The following is a 13,801-nucleotide window of genomic DNA, read 5'->3' on the forward strand; positions in this document are numbered from 1 at the left end:
CCAAAGTGGCTAGAGTGTAGTGTAGCCCTGCAGTGCATTAAAACCTGAAGTTTTCAAAAATCAGAGCGGAAGCTTTTCTACAGCCCACCCTCCTCTATTCACTGTCAGAACACTCACCTACACACACACACACACACACTGTACATGTGAGTTAAGCCTCTCGGGTTATTTTGGGGGTCAGCTGTCGTTTGGCTCATCAGCAGGACCCTCCCCCTCCTCCTCCCCCTCCTCCTCCCTCTCTCCTTCCTCTGCCTCTATCCGTCTCTTCTTCACCTCCTCTCCTTCACTCCACTGATCCTGGTAAGACACTTTTCTCCTTTTTAAAATCTCTTGTTTCAGTCAAGTGTTTGTTCGGATATTTGTGTTTTGTCTTTGCCAAAATCCAACAACTTCAACTACAACTTTTGCTACTTCTGTGAAAGTTTTTACCTTATAGTCAATAAAACGACCTGCTGGTTGTTTTAGGAATACTTCTGTTCTGCTAATCTGGTTAATGTAGTGTACTAACATGAAGAGAAACACATGGAGAACGTCCATTATGGCCGCCATGACACAACAAGTTGCCTCGTCATTGTCCTGACTGACAGAGTCAGTTATAAAATAATAATTATAAAATAATGTCCTCACTTTACAGCTTAAAGAGCTTTCAGTCACACTCTGATGTGACATTAGCAGAATTATAGTACTCACATTTAAAGACTGAATAAATCTAAATTTGATGGTACTGTACGTGGTGGATTGTGGCTGGAAACTGATAGAGAAATGTGTGATATGATACAGAAACTGAGTGTTTTAGATTATTTTATATTTTACTAAATATCTCAAAAATAAGACATGTAAGTGTTATTGCTGTTTTTGGGCTTCTGACAGCACATAGATTACTATTACTATAGAGTTTGTAGCTTCTTCTTGGTCTTTTGGTCTGTTAGTCGTCACATCTTTTTGGTGTAAAAGTTCATGTTCATTTCCTGGTTTACAAACATTTACAGTCTTTGTTTTTCTTGATTCCACCTACTTCTGACAGATGGTAAAAATGTTTACTGATTGTTTCTGTTGCTCATCTTGACTATAATTAATTGTCTTTAATTAATTACAATTAATTGGCAGTGTGCAGGCGTTTGCTTACAACTTTTGAGCTGCTTTGGAAGCAGAAATATGGTTTGACACAGAGAGAGAGTGGCAAATGGAGGAAAATCTCCAACTCTTGGGTTTCCTCTCAATAATACAGACGTTCATAAGAGTCAGGAAAACAACAACAAACAAGGGAGCTTTTTTTTAAGTCCTTTAGTTTTCATTTTGGACATGAGGACAATAAGTTTGACCTGAAAAGAATATAAAATATTGTCTTATTTCGTCTACATTAGCTTAGCTTTTCGCCCAACAGGACTCCCTTTGTCGTGTGTCCTTTTCATGTGGTGTTTCCATTATTTTGTCCGACCCCTTCTGTTTATGAGTCAGGGTTTGAACACACATTTTGAGTTTGGATTCAGCAGGTAGAGATTTTATTACAGGTTGGTTTTTTTGAAGGCGTTGACAGCTTGAGAGTCAGGAGGAGGGACTGTGACTGGTTGCATAACTCAGTGGGCAGAGCCTGATTTTTCTTTGCGAGCTTATTACAGCAGGGGAGGGGGGCAGGGTTTATTATAAAAAGCATACAAAACAACACAAATTCCCATGTTTCCTGCAGTATTTGTGTGTGTTCATAATGTGTGTGGCGGTTTGACCATATTTGGACGCTCTCAGAATAGATGAGACGGTAACAGGTGTGGTCTGGTGTGTGTGTGTGTGTGTGTGTGTGTGTGTGTGTGTGTGTGTGTGTGTGTGAGTGACAGAGTGGGGGCTGCTGCCTTAGACGGCTAATTTTAACTCACCAGATACAATAATATCAACAGCCGTCATGACACAGAGCTGTGAGGATAAACAGCCACTGGAAACATACTGGATATATTCCACAGGACACACACACACACACACACACACACACACAGACAAAAGTAACAAGATCAAATGTCAGAAGCCAGCGACCCCTAGAAACTATAACGGTCATCATACTGGTCAGTATTAAAAATCACATTTACAACAGGGGGGCGGATTGGGCAAGATTATGTGACATGATTTCGAGCAAAAGACTTAAACGCACGTCTTTGTCTCCTTCCACTATTGTGTTGTTGTAGTTACTGTCTCTGGCAACTTATGTAGAAAAAAACCACTAAATTTAATGAGGAAAAATCACTGCGACAGTCAGTCCTCCCGACCCAGTCTTCAGTGAACTCCCCCCAGAAAACAGCATCCCTCTCCTGGAGTGAGAGTCAGACAGCGTCCTGTTTACTGATGGTGATTATGTAATTATGTCATTTAGAGCAAAAACATTTTCTTCGTCACTTTCCACGATGAATGGTGGGTCAGGACCTCAATGACAACACTTTATTACAGCGTCCATATGATTAGAAACAGTTTGCTGAGACATTTAACAGGTGGAAACAAATTGAATAAACACACAGATCTCAACAGTTTGATGTGTACCATCAAGCCTGTCTGGTTCTGCAATGCCAGCATGCTGTATGAAATGACACACTGCAGCGGCTTTAAGCTGAGCTGCTTGGTTCAGTGTGAACAAACAAAGGCGGCGTAGAGGCGAGCCTTCGTTTCGCTGTTTTTGAGGAATCTCTGTCTAAAAAAGGCCTGTTGATTACTTACATACTCATTACAATATTAATGAGGTAATAATACAAACTCAGAAATATGTTTGTTTTTTTCCATAAGTGAATAAACAAGCTGTTCTCGGAGGAAAATAAGGTCCCAGAACTCTGTTTGAAGCTAGAAAGGAGGCAGGGTCCGCCACATATAAACAAAGTAAAACAGTATAAATTGGGTTGTCCTTTAAGGTCTCAAAAGGTCGACTTTAAATTTGAAATGTTAAGTTTATCCTCGACATTTCGACTTTTTCTTGGAGTGCATAATGAACAAAACAATTTCCTCCTCACATTTTCTTTTCTCGCCCCCGGCCCAAATACTAATACCATAGTTCAGGCATAGTCAATGAAAGATCTTTCTCTTCTCCAAAACTACACAGTGCTCCTTTAGAATATTATATCATCTTATTATCTCTTTAGTTAAATGCCTACCTGAATGTTTGTACATTTTTATTTCATAACAAAAAGAAAGCGAGAGAACATAAAAGATGAAATTGGAACTTTTTTAGATTGTGTTCAGTGAATGTCTTCTTTTTCCTTCCACTCCGAACTGAACAGGAAGTATAAAAGTTTTAAAAAATATACAAGAATATGAGAATTAATAACTAATAACAAGGTGAAAAGATGTCATGAGACATAGCTGAGGGACTCAAAACATACTACCAGCCACTTTAAAGCAGATTAAATGTCCACCTTTCAGAAGCAAACTGTAGACTGGTGTCAGGTGTAGTGGTGGAGTTACATTTCGCAAATTGTGCTCATTTGACTCTTTGTTTATATTTAATGTATTTATCCAGATCATTTCTCAGGAACAGTGCATGTTAATGACTGCAAACATGTCAGCATTAGCCAAGAAACTAGTTTTCATTTGTAGTAAATCTGTAAGTTATAAATCTTGTTCCTCCCAGAGCTCTGAGGATGGAGACATCGGTGAAAACAACTGAAGTGTTGGTACCCCCCCAGTCAGACATGGAGTCCTCCTCCTCCTCTCCGGACACTGACGGTGAGGCAGCAGCTCCTCCTGCAGCCTGCAGCTCCTCCTCCGACTACATCAACCCCATGGAGGAGTTCAGCAGGCGGCTGGAGGACATCATCAGCACCTACGGCTCTGCAGCCAGCATGCTGGACAAACAGGTGACGCAGACCTGATTTACACATCAAAACAATATGTATAAATAACGTGTAACTACTGTGGACATGTGGGAATGTAAACAATGCTTCATATGTGTGATTGTATCAGAGTGGGGTGGAGGTGGAGACAGAAAAGAAGAAGGAGGCAAAAGATGACATCGCAGTTGCCATGGAGAAAGGTGAGACAACAAGATGCTAATGTTCAAAAGAGAAAAAGAAAAAGTAGAAATCTTTTACACCAAAAACACTGAATCCTACATTTCCCATGATGCTATTGGATGTACACTTTTGTTGTGTTATACTAAGAGTTGGTTTAAACTTAAATAAGTTGTTTCCACTTACTGCTGGAACATAGTCTTAGAAAAGTACTTATACACCATACACAGAATGAAAGAACTGATACCAAATACAGCCAGAGTGAGAAATACTCGAGTCAAAAAACTGAAAATATGAAAACATTTCTTTCTTTGTGGAAATCAGTTATTAATTCTCTCGACAGCTGTTGGACAGTTTATGCAGTTTGAATGAGCTCCTGTGTCGTGAAAAGTCCTTATTTTTGCGTATTAGTAGTAATAACTAAGTACACTCACTAAAGTTCTGTACTTCAGTACAGTTTTAAGCTACTTGTACTTTAGTACAATTTCCCTTTTTTAACTTTATATTTGTGTTAATTTTCTTTATATTATTACGTTACTTTATACTTCCACTCCACTTTTCAGAGGTTCATTTCAGTTACAACTTTAGCTGCAACATTAAAGTGATATGTACATAAATCTATCAATGATTATAAACCAAATCGTGTGATATATTATTATATATTATTATTATTATTATTATTATTATTATTATTAGGTTATTCATACTCAAAACAAACAGGGGGCATCATATCACCAGATAAACCGCTAACTGCTGCCAACTGTAGCTGCCGTTAGCTGGTTAGCTCAGTTAGCCGTGCAGCTAGCGGTCTGGACAGGAAACTTGGAGAAGCGGCAAAGTGTCAGTGTTTCCACTGCTAAAACAGGAGCTTTGGACCGGGACGGAGTTAGCTGGTTAGCATGCTAACTTCAGAAGTTATCTCCACAACACAGTCCACAGAAGTCAAAATATCAATACTGTTATTCCTTCACATTCTGTTAATAATTTAATTTATTTATATAAATTATTATTGTGAAATGGGAGCTCAACGCTTTTTGACAGAACTAACTCAACAGAACTTAAAGAACTGCGCATCATTTTAAATTTATCCTTCAGCAAAAGGTTTCAGTCGTCTCAAACACCATGCTACCCGTGATATGCTACGTGATATACAATATGATGACCCAATCACATTGCACAATTAAAGACGGTGTCCGTGAAAAGAAAAGATTCTCAGGGTGCACGCCATCAAATACAACATGTAAAGACATTTTTCTGATGAGCATCACTCATCAAAAGTGTCAATAAATGAGGCTTAATGAGTAATTTTACTTTGATTTAACTCTGGGTACTTTAAGTGTGTTTTGATCTGAGTACTGTATTCCACTGCTGCTAGTCTATGATAAAATAAACTTGCGGCTTCTTCCCTGTCTCTCTACAGAAGAGTCTCTCATCATTCAGAGTCTGAAGAAGCTCTCTTCTCCAGATAAGAAACTGAAAGAGCTGGTCAGGAAATATGCTGAACTGGTGAGAATGTGTTTCTCACATATGGAGACTTCTACAGCTCAGACATTCACAGTGTTTTGTGTCTGAGACGACGTCTTTTATCCAGTTAATATAATATTTTTCATGTGTAATAATTACAGACATAACGGGGCGTAAAAAACAAACTTCTCATCTTCCACCTGTGTGTGTGTGTGTGTGTGTGTGTGTGTGTGTGTGTGTGTGCAGGCAGCCTTGCGGCGCAGTGATGAGAAGAAGCTGTGCGTCCTCCAGCAGCTGCAGGCTGAAAGTCAGCGCAGCATCACAGCTCGCAGCAAACTGGAGACTCTGTGCAGAGAGCTGCAGGGACACTACGACACACTGAGGGTATGTAGGTGGAGCTGGAGGTGTCTGAGTAGCTACTGTACGTACTGCGTAAAATGTCTAAATGAATTTACATGTCCGAGACAGATACTGGTAATTGACTTTTAAATTTTCCATAATTCTATAATTTTTGGAGAATTTCTTTGAAATAAAGTGCAAGATAAAGTCAAATCAACAGTTGAACCCTTCATTCTTTTACCATCCATTGGCCCATCTCCGCCCCCCTCCCCCCCTTTCAGGAAGAGACCCTTCAGCGCTGCAGGGAGGATGAGGAGAAGAGGACGGAGATGGCCAACCACTTCCAGATGAGTCTTACAGAAATCCAGGCTCAGATCGAGCAGCACAGTGCCAGAAACGACAAGCTGTGCCACGAAAACACCAACCTGACTGACAAACTGGAGGGTCTCATGAACCAGTGTGAGCTGAGGGAGGAGGTAAGAGGGGCAAAGGTCAAAGGTCAACAAAGGTCAAGTCTTTACAGGTCATAATAAGCCTTATGTTTTAGATTCCCACATACTTTCTGGAGTTAAGAGGAAGAAGAGCTAATGGCAACTACAGAAGGGAGCAGTTAGCAGTTTCTCTGGTGATATGTTGCATATTTTGGGGGGGATAAATTCAAAAGGTGGCCAATTTTTACATATAGCACCTTTAATTATTGTCTTTTAGTCCAAAAATTGACCAATTACAAATGCAAGATTGCAACTATTTTGATAATTCATAAATCAGATGTGAATATTTGCTGGTTCTTTTGGTCTATGATAAAAAACTGAATATTTTGGTTGGAAAACTAATTTGAATATGTTAACGAGGACATTTCAAATGAATATTTAATTATTTTACAATTTTCTGAAACTTTACCGAGCAAACAATTCATCTATTGATGGACAAAGTTATCAACAGATTAATGGGTAAAGAGAGTCACTGTTTGAGATTGAGATTGTTTGTCTCTGCAGAGTTTGGAGAAGATCAACGACCGCCGCGACCTGCAGCAAAAACTGACTGAAGCCAAACTGCAGCAGGCCAACGCTCTGCTGGCCGAGGCCGAGGAGAAACACAAGAGAGAGAAGGAATACGTGAGTTTGAACTTCAAAACTATCAGACATTTTATTTGAGTCATCATACAGCCTGTGTAAAAATAACTCAAACTTAAGGAGACTTAATACAAAGAGCGTGATGTAAATTGATGAGAATCTTCATTCAGATTATGTCCTCCACATAGATTCAAATATTTAATCGTGATAATAAAAAAAGCGATCGAATCCATGAACTCCCCACATACGGACAGTTTCTGAAATGCGCGACCACGAGGAGAATACTTTGGATCGTTGTTACACTGCAATCAATGGTGACTATCACCATCCTCTGCTCAGTGCAGGGACACCCTTCCCGCGGCACGGTCCACCTCATCACTGCATGCTAGCACAAATTAAAGCTCTCTGAAGTTGTGGGAGAATATCAAAGAAGTGGAACAGTGCGCCTGTGAGACTGAACCGGCCTAAGCAGAACACAGATGAGCGAAACTGACGGCAGATTCCATCCTCGTTAGTATAGTGGACAGTATCTCCGCCTGTCACGCGGAAGATCGGGGTTCGATTCCCCGACGGGGAGTGTTTCGTTTTCTACCAGCTACTGATGATTAACCAAAACTGTAAAACGGCAACATCACATATGTTCTTGTGCCCAATGATTAACCAACCTGTTAACAAGAAGAACCAGGACTTGACTATCATGGTCTCAGTCCTACACATTGTCAGGTAGTCTGATGTTTTGGCTGACGAATGTTTGATTTTCATACTCTCCATTTCGTAACCATCAATAGTTCTAATTGATTAATTACACATTTTTCATCTGTTCTAAATGTACCTTAAAGGGATATATTTAAAGTTTTTAATACTCTTCTCAACATGGGAGGGGACAAATATAATTGCTTTATGCAAATGTGTGTTTATTATTATTGCAACAATCCAAAACAATGACAAATACTGTCCATAATATTCTCCAGAATAACCTCAAAGGTACTGCACGCTCAAACGATATAATAAATCCGTTATTATTGCTAACTAGTATTAACTTTGACAGCCCTATTTAGAATATTTACAGTACGAGTCAGTTTCCACTACAGTGGAGCGACTTAAAAGTCATTGGTGGTGTCATGGTTTCTCATTTTTAAACATATCAGGATCAGGAGTTTTTTTATTTTTTTTAAGCTGACATTGTCATGCCATGTTGTTTGATATTTGATATATGTTTGTTTTCATTTTATTTTATGAATATGCCTAAAAGGATCAGTTCACCCAAAAATGTCAATCCAGTCATTACCTCATTTCTGGAGCTTCACAGCAAAACAGCGCTGCAGCATTCTCCTAAACAACTGAAGTAGCTGGAGACTTGTTTTAAAATGTAAAAAACAACCAAAGAAACCCATTTCAGACGGGGTGCAGGCAAACACTTTTAGCTTAGCAGCTACAGTGATGATTTCAGCTTAAAAAAAGGTTGTAAATAACATAATTTTAAATCAGTTTGGGATCAGAAATGTTTTGTGGACCCCATCAGCATGGGAGGAGGGGAAAATGACTGAATTCACATTTTTGAGCTGCACCGTTCCTTTAAAATCAATTAACTGTGTTGTGATGTTAGAATTAGAGGCTTGACTTAAGGTTAATTAACATCCATTGAAAAGACAATTTGATTATTCTTTGTTTACACATGTTTATGCTTCTTCTCAGTTGTTGTAGTTTCTGTAGTTGTTGTAGTCTCTTTTTGTTTTTCATTAACACATTAGTCCTCGTTAATGTGTGAAGCTCACCCAGATTGACTGTGTATTGTCTCTGTTGCCGTAGTTGCTTAGGGAGGCTATTGACAAAACAAAGAAATGCTTCGCTATGAAGGAGCAGGAGCTGGCCATGAAGAAGAAGGTAAAGAAACGTCTGTAATGTGTCTCCGTCTGTTCTCTTCTAACCAGTTACTGGTTCAGGCTGCTGAGTGGAAACTGCAGGCTAAGACACTCAGAGAGCAGGAGACTGTGATGCAGGCACAGGTGAATACTCACTGACAGAACTAACACGCTGACAGCGAGGACAGCTAGCACACACCTGGTGACAGCGGCGCAGCAGCAGGGATGAGATGAATGTTAGCATTGGTTAGCAACGGCAGCAATACTGACATTACTCACAAAACACAGGCCTATACTGCAGTAACATACCACCTGGATAGAGTTTGTAAAGTTTTCATTGATTCAGTTAAAAGGTAAAATTATATGTTTTTGTAGATTCTGATTCAACATGAAGTTTAAAACTGTGCTGGGAATAAACCTCGCATGGGAGAATACTGAATCTTTAATCCAAAAATATATTATATTAAGAATAATAATGATAATAATACGTTTATTTCATAACCAGAGTTACACAGTGCTTCTCAACAAACACAGTAATAAAATGCAAAGTAATAAAAGAGAAATAAAGCAAATAACAATAGATGATTAAAACCATAAAAATACCATGTAATTAAAAGAAGAAATAAACCGAAAAAATATACTCCCAACTGGCCAGTGATGTCACTCGGTGGCTAAATTGTATTGTGGGTAATGTAGGCGGCAGGTACTGAAAAGGACAAAAGATGTGTGGAATTTAAAAGGTGACATCTCTGGTTCTGCTGCATCCATTCTGACCATTTGTTTTTAAACTGTCCATAACGAGTCACACCGGTGGACTGCTATTCAAACCCTGCCCCTACCCACAATGCAACTTAACCAGTGTGCCATCGCTGGAGGCAATTTATGCAGATGCAGCTTCCTCTGGAGCCGCAAAAGGCTTTATACCACTCTTTTTTTACAATTGCAGTAGTACTCCCCAAGACCTGTTAACACACTTTAATGTGGAAAATTGGTGGAGGGTAGTACTCGAGTGAAATCCCACCACAGAGGGCAAGTCACAGAAACGAGGAATTGGACTTGAATGACGTGAGACTTGACAACCTGTAGACGTTTGAGTTGAGATTTGAAAGAAAAAACGTTTCAGTTTCGTGTTTTTATCTGTTAAAATGTCCAAACACCACAAGATGAAAACACTCAGGAGTCTCAGTTTGCATCTTGACTCGAAATTTATTGAAACCTGCCTTCAAGGACTTGAGACTGGCTCTGAAACACACCAACTTAGTATAAGTTCTTTCTCAGTCAGATAAAGAATGTAAACTGGTTTGAGCCACAGTTTAACCAGCATGCGATCGATCAGTTTGTTCAACTCAGGATGAAAACAGCCTTGTATCCAGACTGAATGACTTGACTTACAAACCAAAAAGCAGCTATTTCCTCTTTTCTTTCTGTAAATGAGTTAATTTATGTGATGACTGCTGAGGATGAAGTGAATATTAGGTTGGACTCGCTCTTTTGTAACGTTAATGCAAAATCCTGCAGGTATGAATGATTAATGGCCTCCAGCGGTGTGTAAGGCTCGTAATTAATGACTTGTGCAATTTGTAATTCATCACTTGGAGAGCCTGTCATTACCCAGTACCTTATGTTTCCCATGAGTCAGAGCCAAAACCAGGTTCTGCTTCTTTAGATATGTAATCATGTCCTCGTGATGGGCTGTCTTTGAGGGATTATAGTTGGGTCTCCTTGACGTTTTAAAGGATTTTTCAATAAATAAAGCAAATAAAGAAGAAGAAAAACATGATATGACAGAATATTTCAGCTGTTTTCTAAAGTCCAGAAGGTTGATGTGAGTCTTGAATATTACCTTCATGTCTGTCTGTGGCTCAGTCTGACTTTGTCGTCTTTCCGTCTGTTCACAGCTGACGCTGTATGCTCAGAAGTTCGACGAGTTTCAGGCAACTCTGGCTAAAAGCAATGAAATCTACACCCGCTTCAAAAAGGAGATGGATAATGTAGGTGGTGAACTCTCAGAATCCAAATATGTGACGTTAACATGGTTTAATCATTTCATGAAAAATGAAACAGAGCTTTCTGTAGAATCATTTTTCAGTTCAATTTTCTTTGCCAGTCCTTGAGCAATCCATGTTTCTAAACCAGCAGCACACATTTGGTTTTACCTTGTACATGTCAAGGGTTTTCAGATGTTGTCAGTGCAGTCATGTGTTTTTAAACTCTTCCCCCTCTTAGATGTCAGATAAGATGAAGAAAATGGATAAAGAGTCAAATCTGTGGAAGACGAGGTTTGAGAACTGCAACAAGGCTCTGACAGACATGATGGAAGAGGTACGTTGATGGCTGCTGGCTGCTGAGTTAAGATTAACCTGCTTATACTGAACTAAATGTAACAGTGTGAACCAGCAACAGACTGAACGTACCACTGAACTGAACGGTGATGCAGTTGCTTAGCTCAGGAGCAAAAGTGAGCAAAGTGACAAAATTTAAATGTTTTTTAACCAAAACTAACAAAACGATTCCAATTAGCAGTGATGCGTCATTTCTACCACACTTTCACGAGTTGTTCATCTTAAATAGATTAAAGTTCAAAGCATCTGAATATAATGTGGCTGAGGTGGGGGGCAGAGCAGCAAATAAAAATAATAATAATATAATATTTAATTATTTAAAATGCTGCAGTAACACTACTTCAGATTTATCACATGTTGTACTTTGGTATGTGTTTTAAAATCATTTTTTAAACCTGCCCACTGAATGTAGAAATAAATTGGATATTATTTAGTTATTATTTTAGGATCTAGAACAAGTTTTGTCAGGATCATCTTTATGAGTTCCTGTTCCATGTTTTCTGTGTAAAATATATAAAATCTTTTCACCTGAATTTTTTTTTTTTCACATTTTCAGAGATGGAAAAAACCTAGAAAGAAAAAAAAAAACTTCCCACCAGATCATAAGTCATATACACAGGAGAGAAAATCATTTAGATCAAAGTTAGAGAATGGATCATTTCTCACTCACCCCTCAGGGCTTCTTTAAGACCATAATGGTGTAGGGTTATGTATTTCAACAAAGTTATATGAGAAAAAAATAGAAACTATCACTTTTTCGAAAAAACAAAATTTCTGATTTTAAGAGGTGCACCTGAATGCACCATGAGGTCCCAGATGGACTCTCAGCATAGTACTTCCTGTTTGTTGTTTTTGGAGAAGATGATCAATTTACATTATTGTGTTAGAAAGACAAATATTTGTCTTACTTTTCTAGTTGTATTCTCATGTTCTCCGTCCCTCCTCCGTCTGTTCCAGAGAGCAGATAAAGCCAGAGAGTACGACCTGTTCGTCCTGAAGATTTCGAAGCTGGAGAAGCTGTGTAATATCCTCCAAAAGGAGAGGGTTGTCCTCTATGCCAAGATCAAGCAAGTCCGCACCGCCAACTCCAACATCCCATCAAAGGTGTTTGGCAGCTCCAACCCCGATGACGTCCCTGACGCTGAAAGTTCTGAGTCCACCCTGCTGACCCCTGTGGAGCTCCAGGAGATCCAGGAAGAGGACCCAGTCCTGACAGAGGACATGAGCCGTCTGAGGGAGCAGCAAACCAAGCTGCAGGAGTTTGCCGACTCCTTGTTGGCTGCCAGCAGTGACAATGATGATGAAAAGGATAAGGATGATTTAGACCCTGAAGAAGATCTGATGGCTTCTGCGTTCACCCAGTTCAAAACCAAAATCCAGGTCAAGGAGGAGGTGGTCTCAGTCGCTGAGCAGGTGGTGGAAGTAAAACCAGAGGCCACAGAACCAGTTCTCTCACAGCCGGAGGTCCCAAAGCCAGCCGTGCCTGTGGAGAACACTTCTGAAATGATGCCCGCAGACATAAAAAAAGAAGCAGTAGAAGTTCATCCCCAGGTGGAGGAGAAAAAGGTGGAACCCGTGAAACCAGTTGAGGAGATCCAGCAGCAACCTTCTGTAGCAATATCAGAGCCTGAGAGAGTCGAGACCAATCCACCAACCGACCTGAAGCCAGAAGCAGCAGAGGCTGAGGTATCGGTCGAGACTGGTGAGGTCAAACCAGTGATCCCAGTGGAAGAAGAGAAGGTCCAGGCTGAACCAGCACAAGCAGCAGAAGAAGCACAAACCAAGACAGAGTCGGAAAACTCACCTGAAACGACTGCCTCCTCCAATGCCAACTCTTCTAAGAAGCAAACACCAAAGAAGAAGAAGAAGAGGACCGCCAAGAATGCAAGCTAAAGTTAAGGACGTGCAGGAGGTGTGTGTGTGGTGTTATTTGAGAATAGCGTGTGTGGTTGTGTAGCTGAAACTGTGTGGTGCTTTTGTGCCTTTTATAACGGTTTAAATCTTTAGTTTGTCCCGACTGGTGCAGCTGAAGTTTTCAATGTTGTTTCCTCAAGATTCAGTGTCACCAGATGAGGACGGACAAATAAAGCAACTGTATTTTCCAGTTTAAACTTCTGAATGAACAGAGTCTCAATGAAGTCTAAATGAAAGAGAAGTAACACTAAAAGTTTCTGCCAGAAAACTTTCAACAAAAGTGTCATACGGAGTAAAAGTGCTCAAAATACCAAAACAAATCACTGCTTGTATCTATGGAGTGAACCCATGATGCATTATAGCAACTCCAATAAAGTGATTTTTTGACAATTTTACATTTTTGGCATTTGTTATTTTATTTTGTATATAGAATGATATAATATATGAACATGTTTCTTAGTGCCGTACTTGTGAGGACCCTTAATGATGCACGATCTGATATCACTTTATTGTGTATAATTAATGTTACTCCAGGTTCATCACTGCCACTCAACAATCACGTTTTTGTAACCTCATAGCTCTGTGACTTGGGAAAAAGACGTCAAAACACTCCTGGGAGAGGTTGTCCTTTCTACCACGTAGTAAAGGGGAGTATTTTAACCCAAAGCATCTTTTCCTAAACCTACATAACATTTTCTCCTGAAATTTCCTCTTTTTTTTTGCTTGGTTTCACAGATGAAAAGGTTCTCCTGAAAACTCCTTTCACTCAGTTTTATTAATGAACATTTTAGTTTTTTCCCCCTGAAATAAAAAATAAAAATAATTCA

General features: G+C 39.5%; 1 protein-coding gene across 2 annotated transcripts; it reads left to right on the plus strand.

The window, feature by feature from the left end:
• Window positions 1-228: 228 nt before the first annotated feature.
• Window positions 229-13,369, plus strand: LOC141018354 (beta-taxilin-like). Of its 2 annotated transcripts, none has more exons than XM_073493307.1 (11): window positions 229-300; window positions 3,602-3,827; window positions 3,934-4,003; window positions 5,401-5,486; window positions 5,691-5,828; window positions 6,065-6,259; window positions 6,779-6,898; window positions 8,666-8,740; window positions 10,617-10,709; window positions 10,945-11,040; window positions 12,018-13,369. In XM_073493307.1, the coding sequence occupies exons 2-11, from the start codon at window positions 3,612-3,614 to the stop codon at window positions 12,951-12,953; spliced, it is 2,025 nt and encodes a 674-aa protein (XP_073349408.1). In that variant the 5' UTR covers window positions 229-300; window positions 3,602-3,611; the 3' UTR covers window positions 12,954-13,369. The 2 variants fall into 2 exon arrangements, with proteins under 2 accessions (XP_073349408.1, XP_073349409.1); XM_073493308.1 differs by lacking the exon at window positions 8,666-8,740 and adding an exon at window positions 8,788-8,862.
• The last annotated feature ends 432 nt before the right edge of the window (window positions 13,370-13,801 follow it).

This window comes from Pagrus major, chromosome 22 (genome assembly GCF_040436345.1).
Source record: "Pagrus major chromosome 22, Pma_NU_1.0".
Lineage (NCBI taxonomy): Eukaryota > Metazoa > Chordata > Actinopteri > Spariformes > Sparidae > Pagrus > Pagrus major.

What these genes read in the sequence shown, in the direction of transcription:
- LOC141018354 (XM_073493307.1), top strand. Translation starts at nt 3,612, where the DNA reads ATGGAGACATCGGTGAAAACAACTGAAGTGTTGGTACCCCCCCAGTCA. An exon ending in AGCTGGCCATGAAGAAGAAG is followed by an intron (nt 8,741 to 10,616) that starts GTAAAGAAACGT and finishes GTCTGTTCACAG; the next exon opens with CTGACGCTGTATGCTCAGAA. An exon ending in TGACAGACATGATGGAAGAG is followed by an intron (nt 11,041 to 12,017) that starts GTACGTTGATGG and finishes CGTCTGTTCCAG; the next exon opens with AGAGCAGATAAAGCCAGAGA.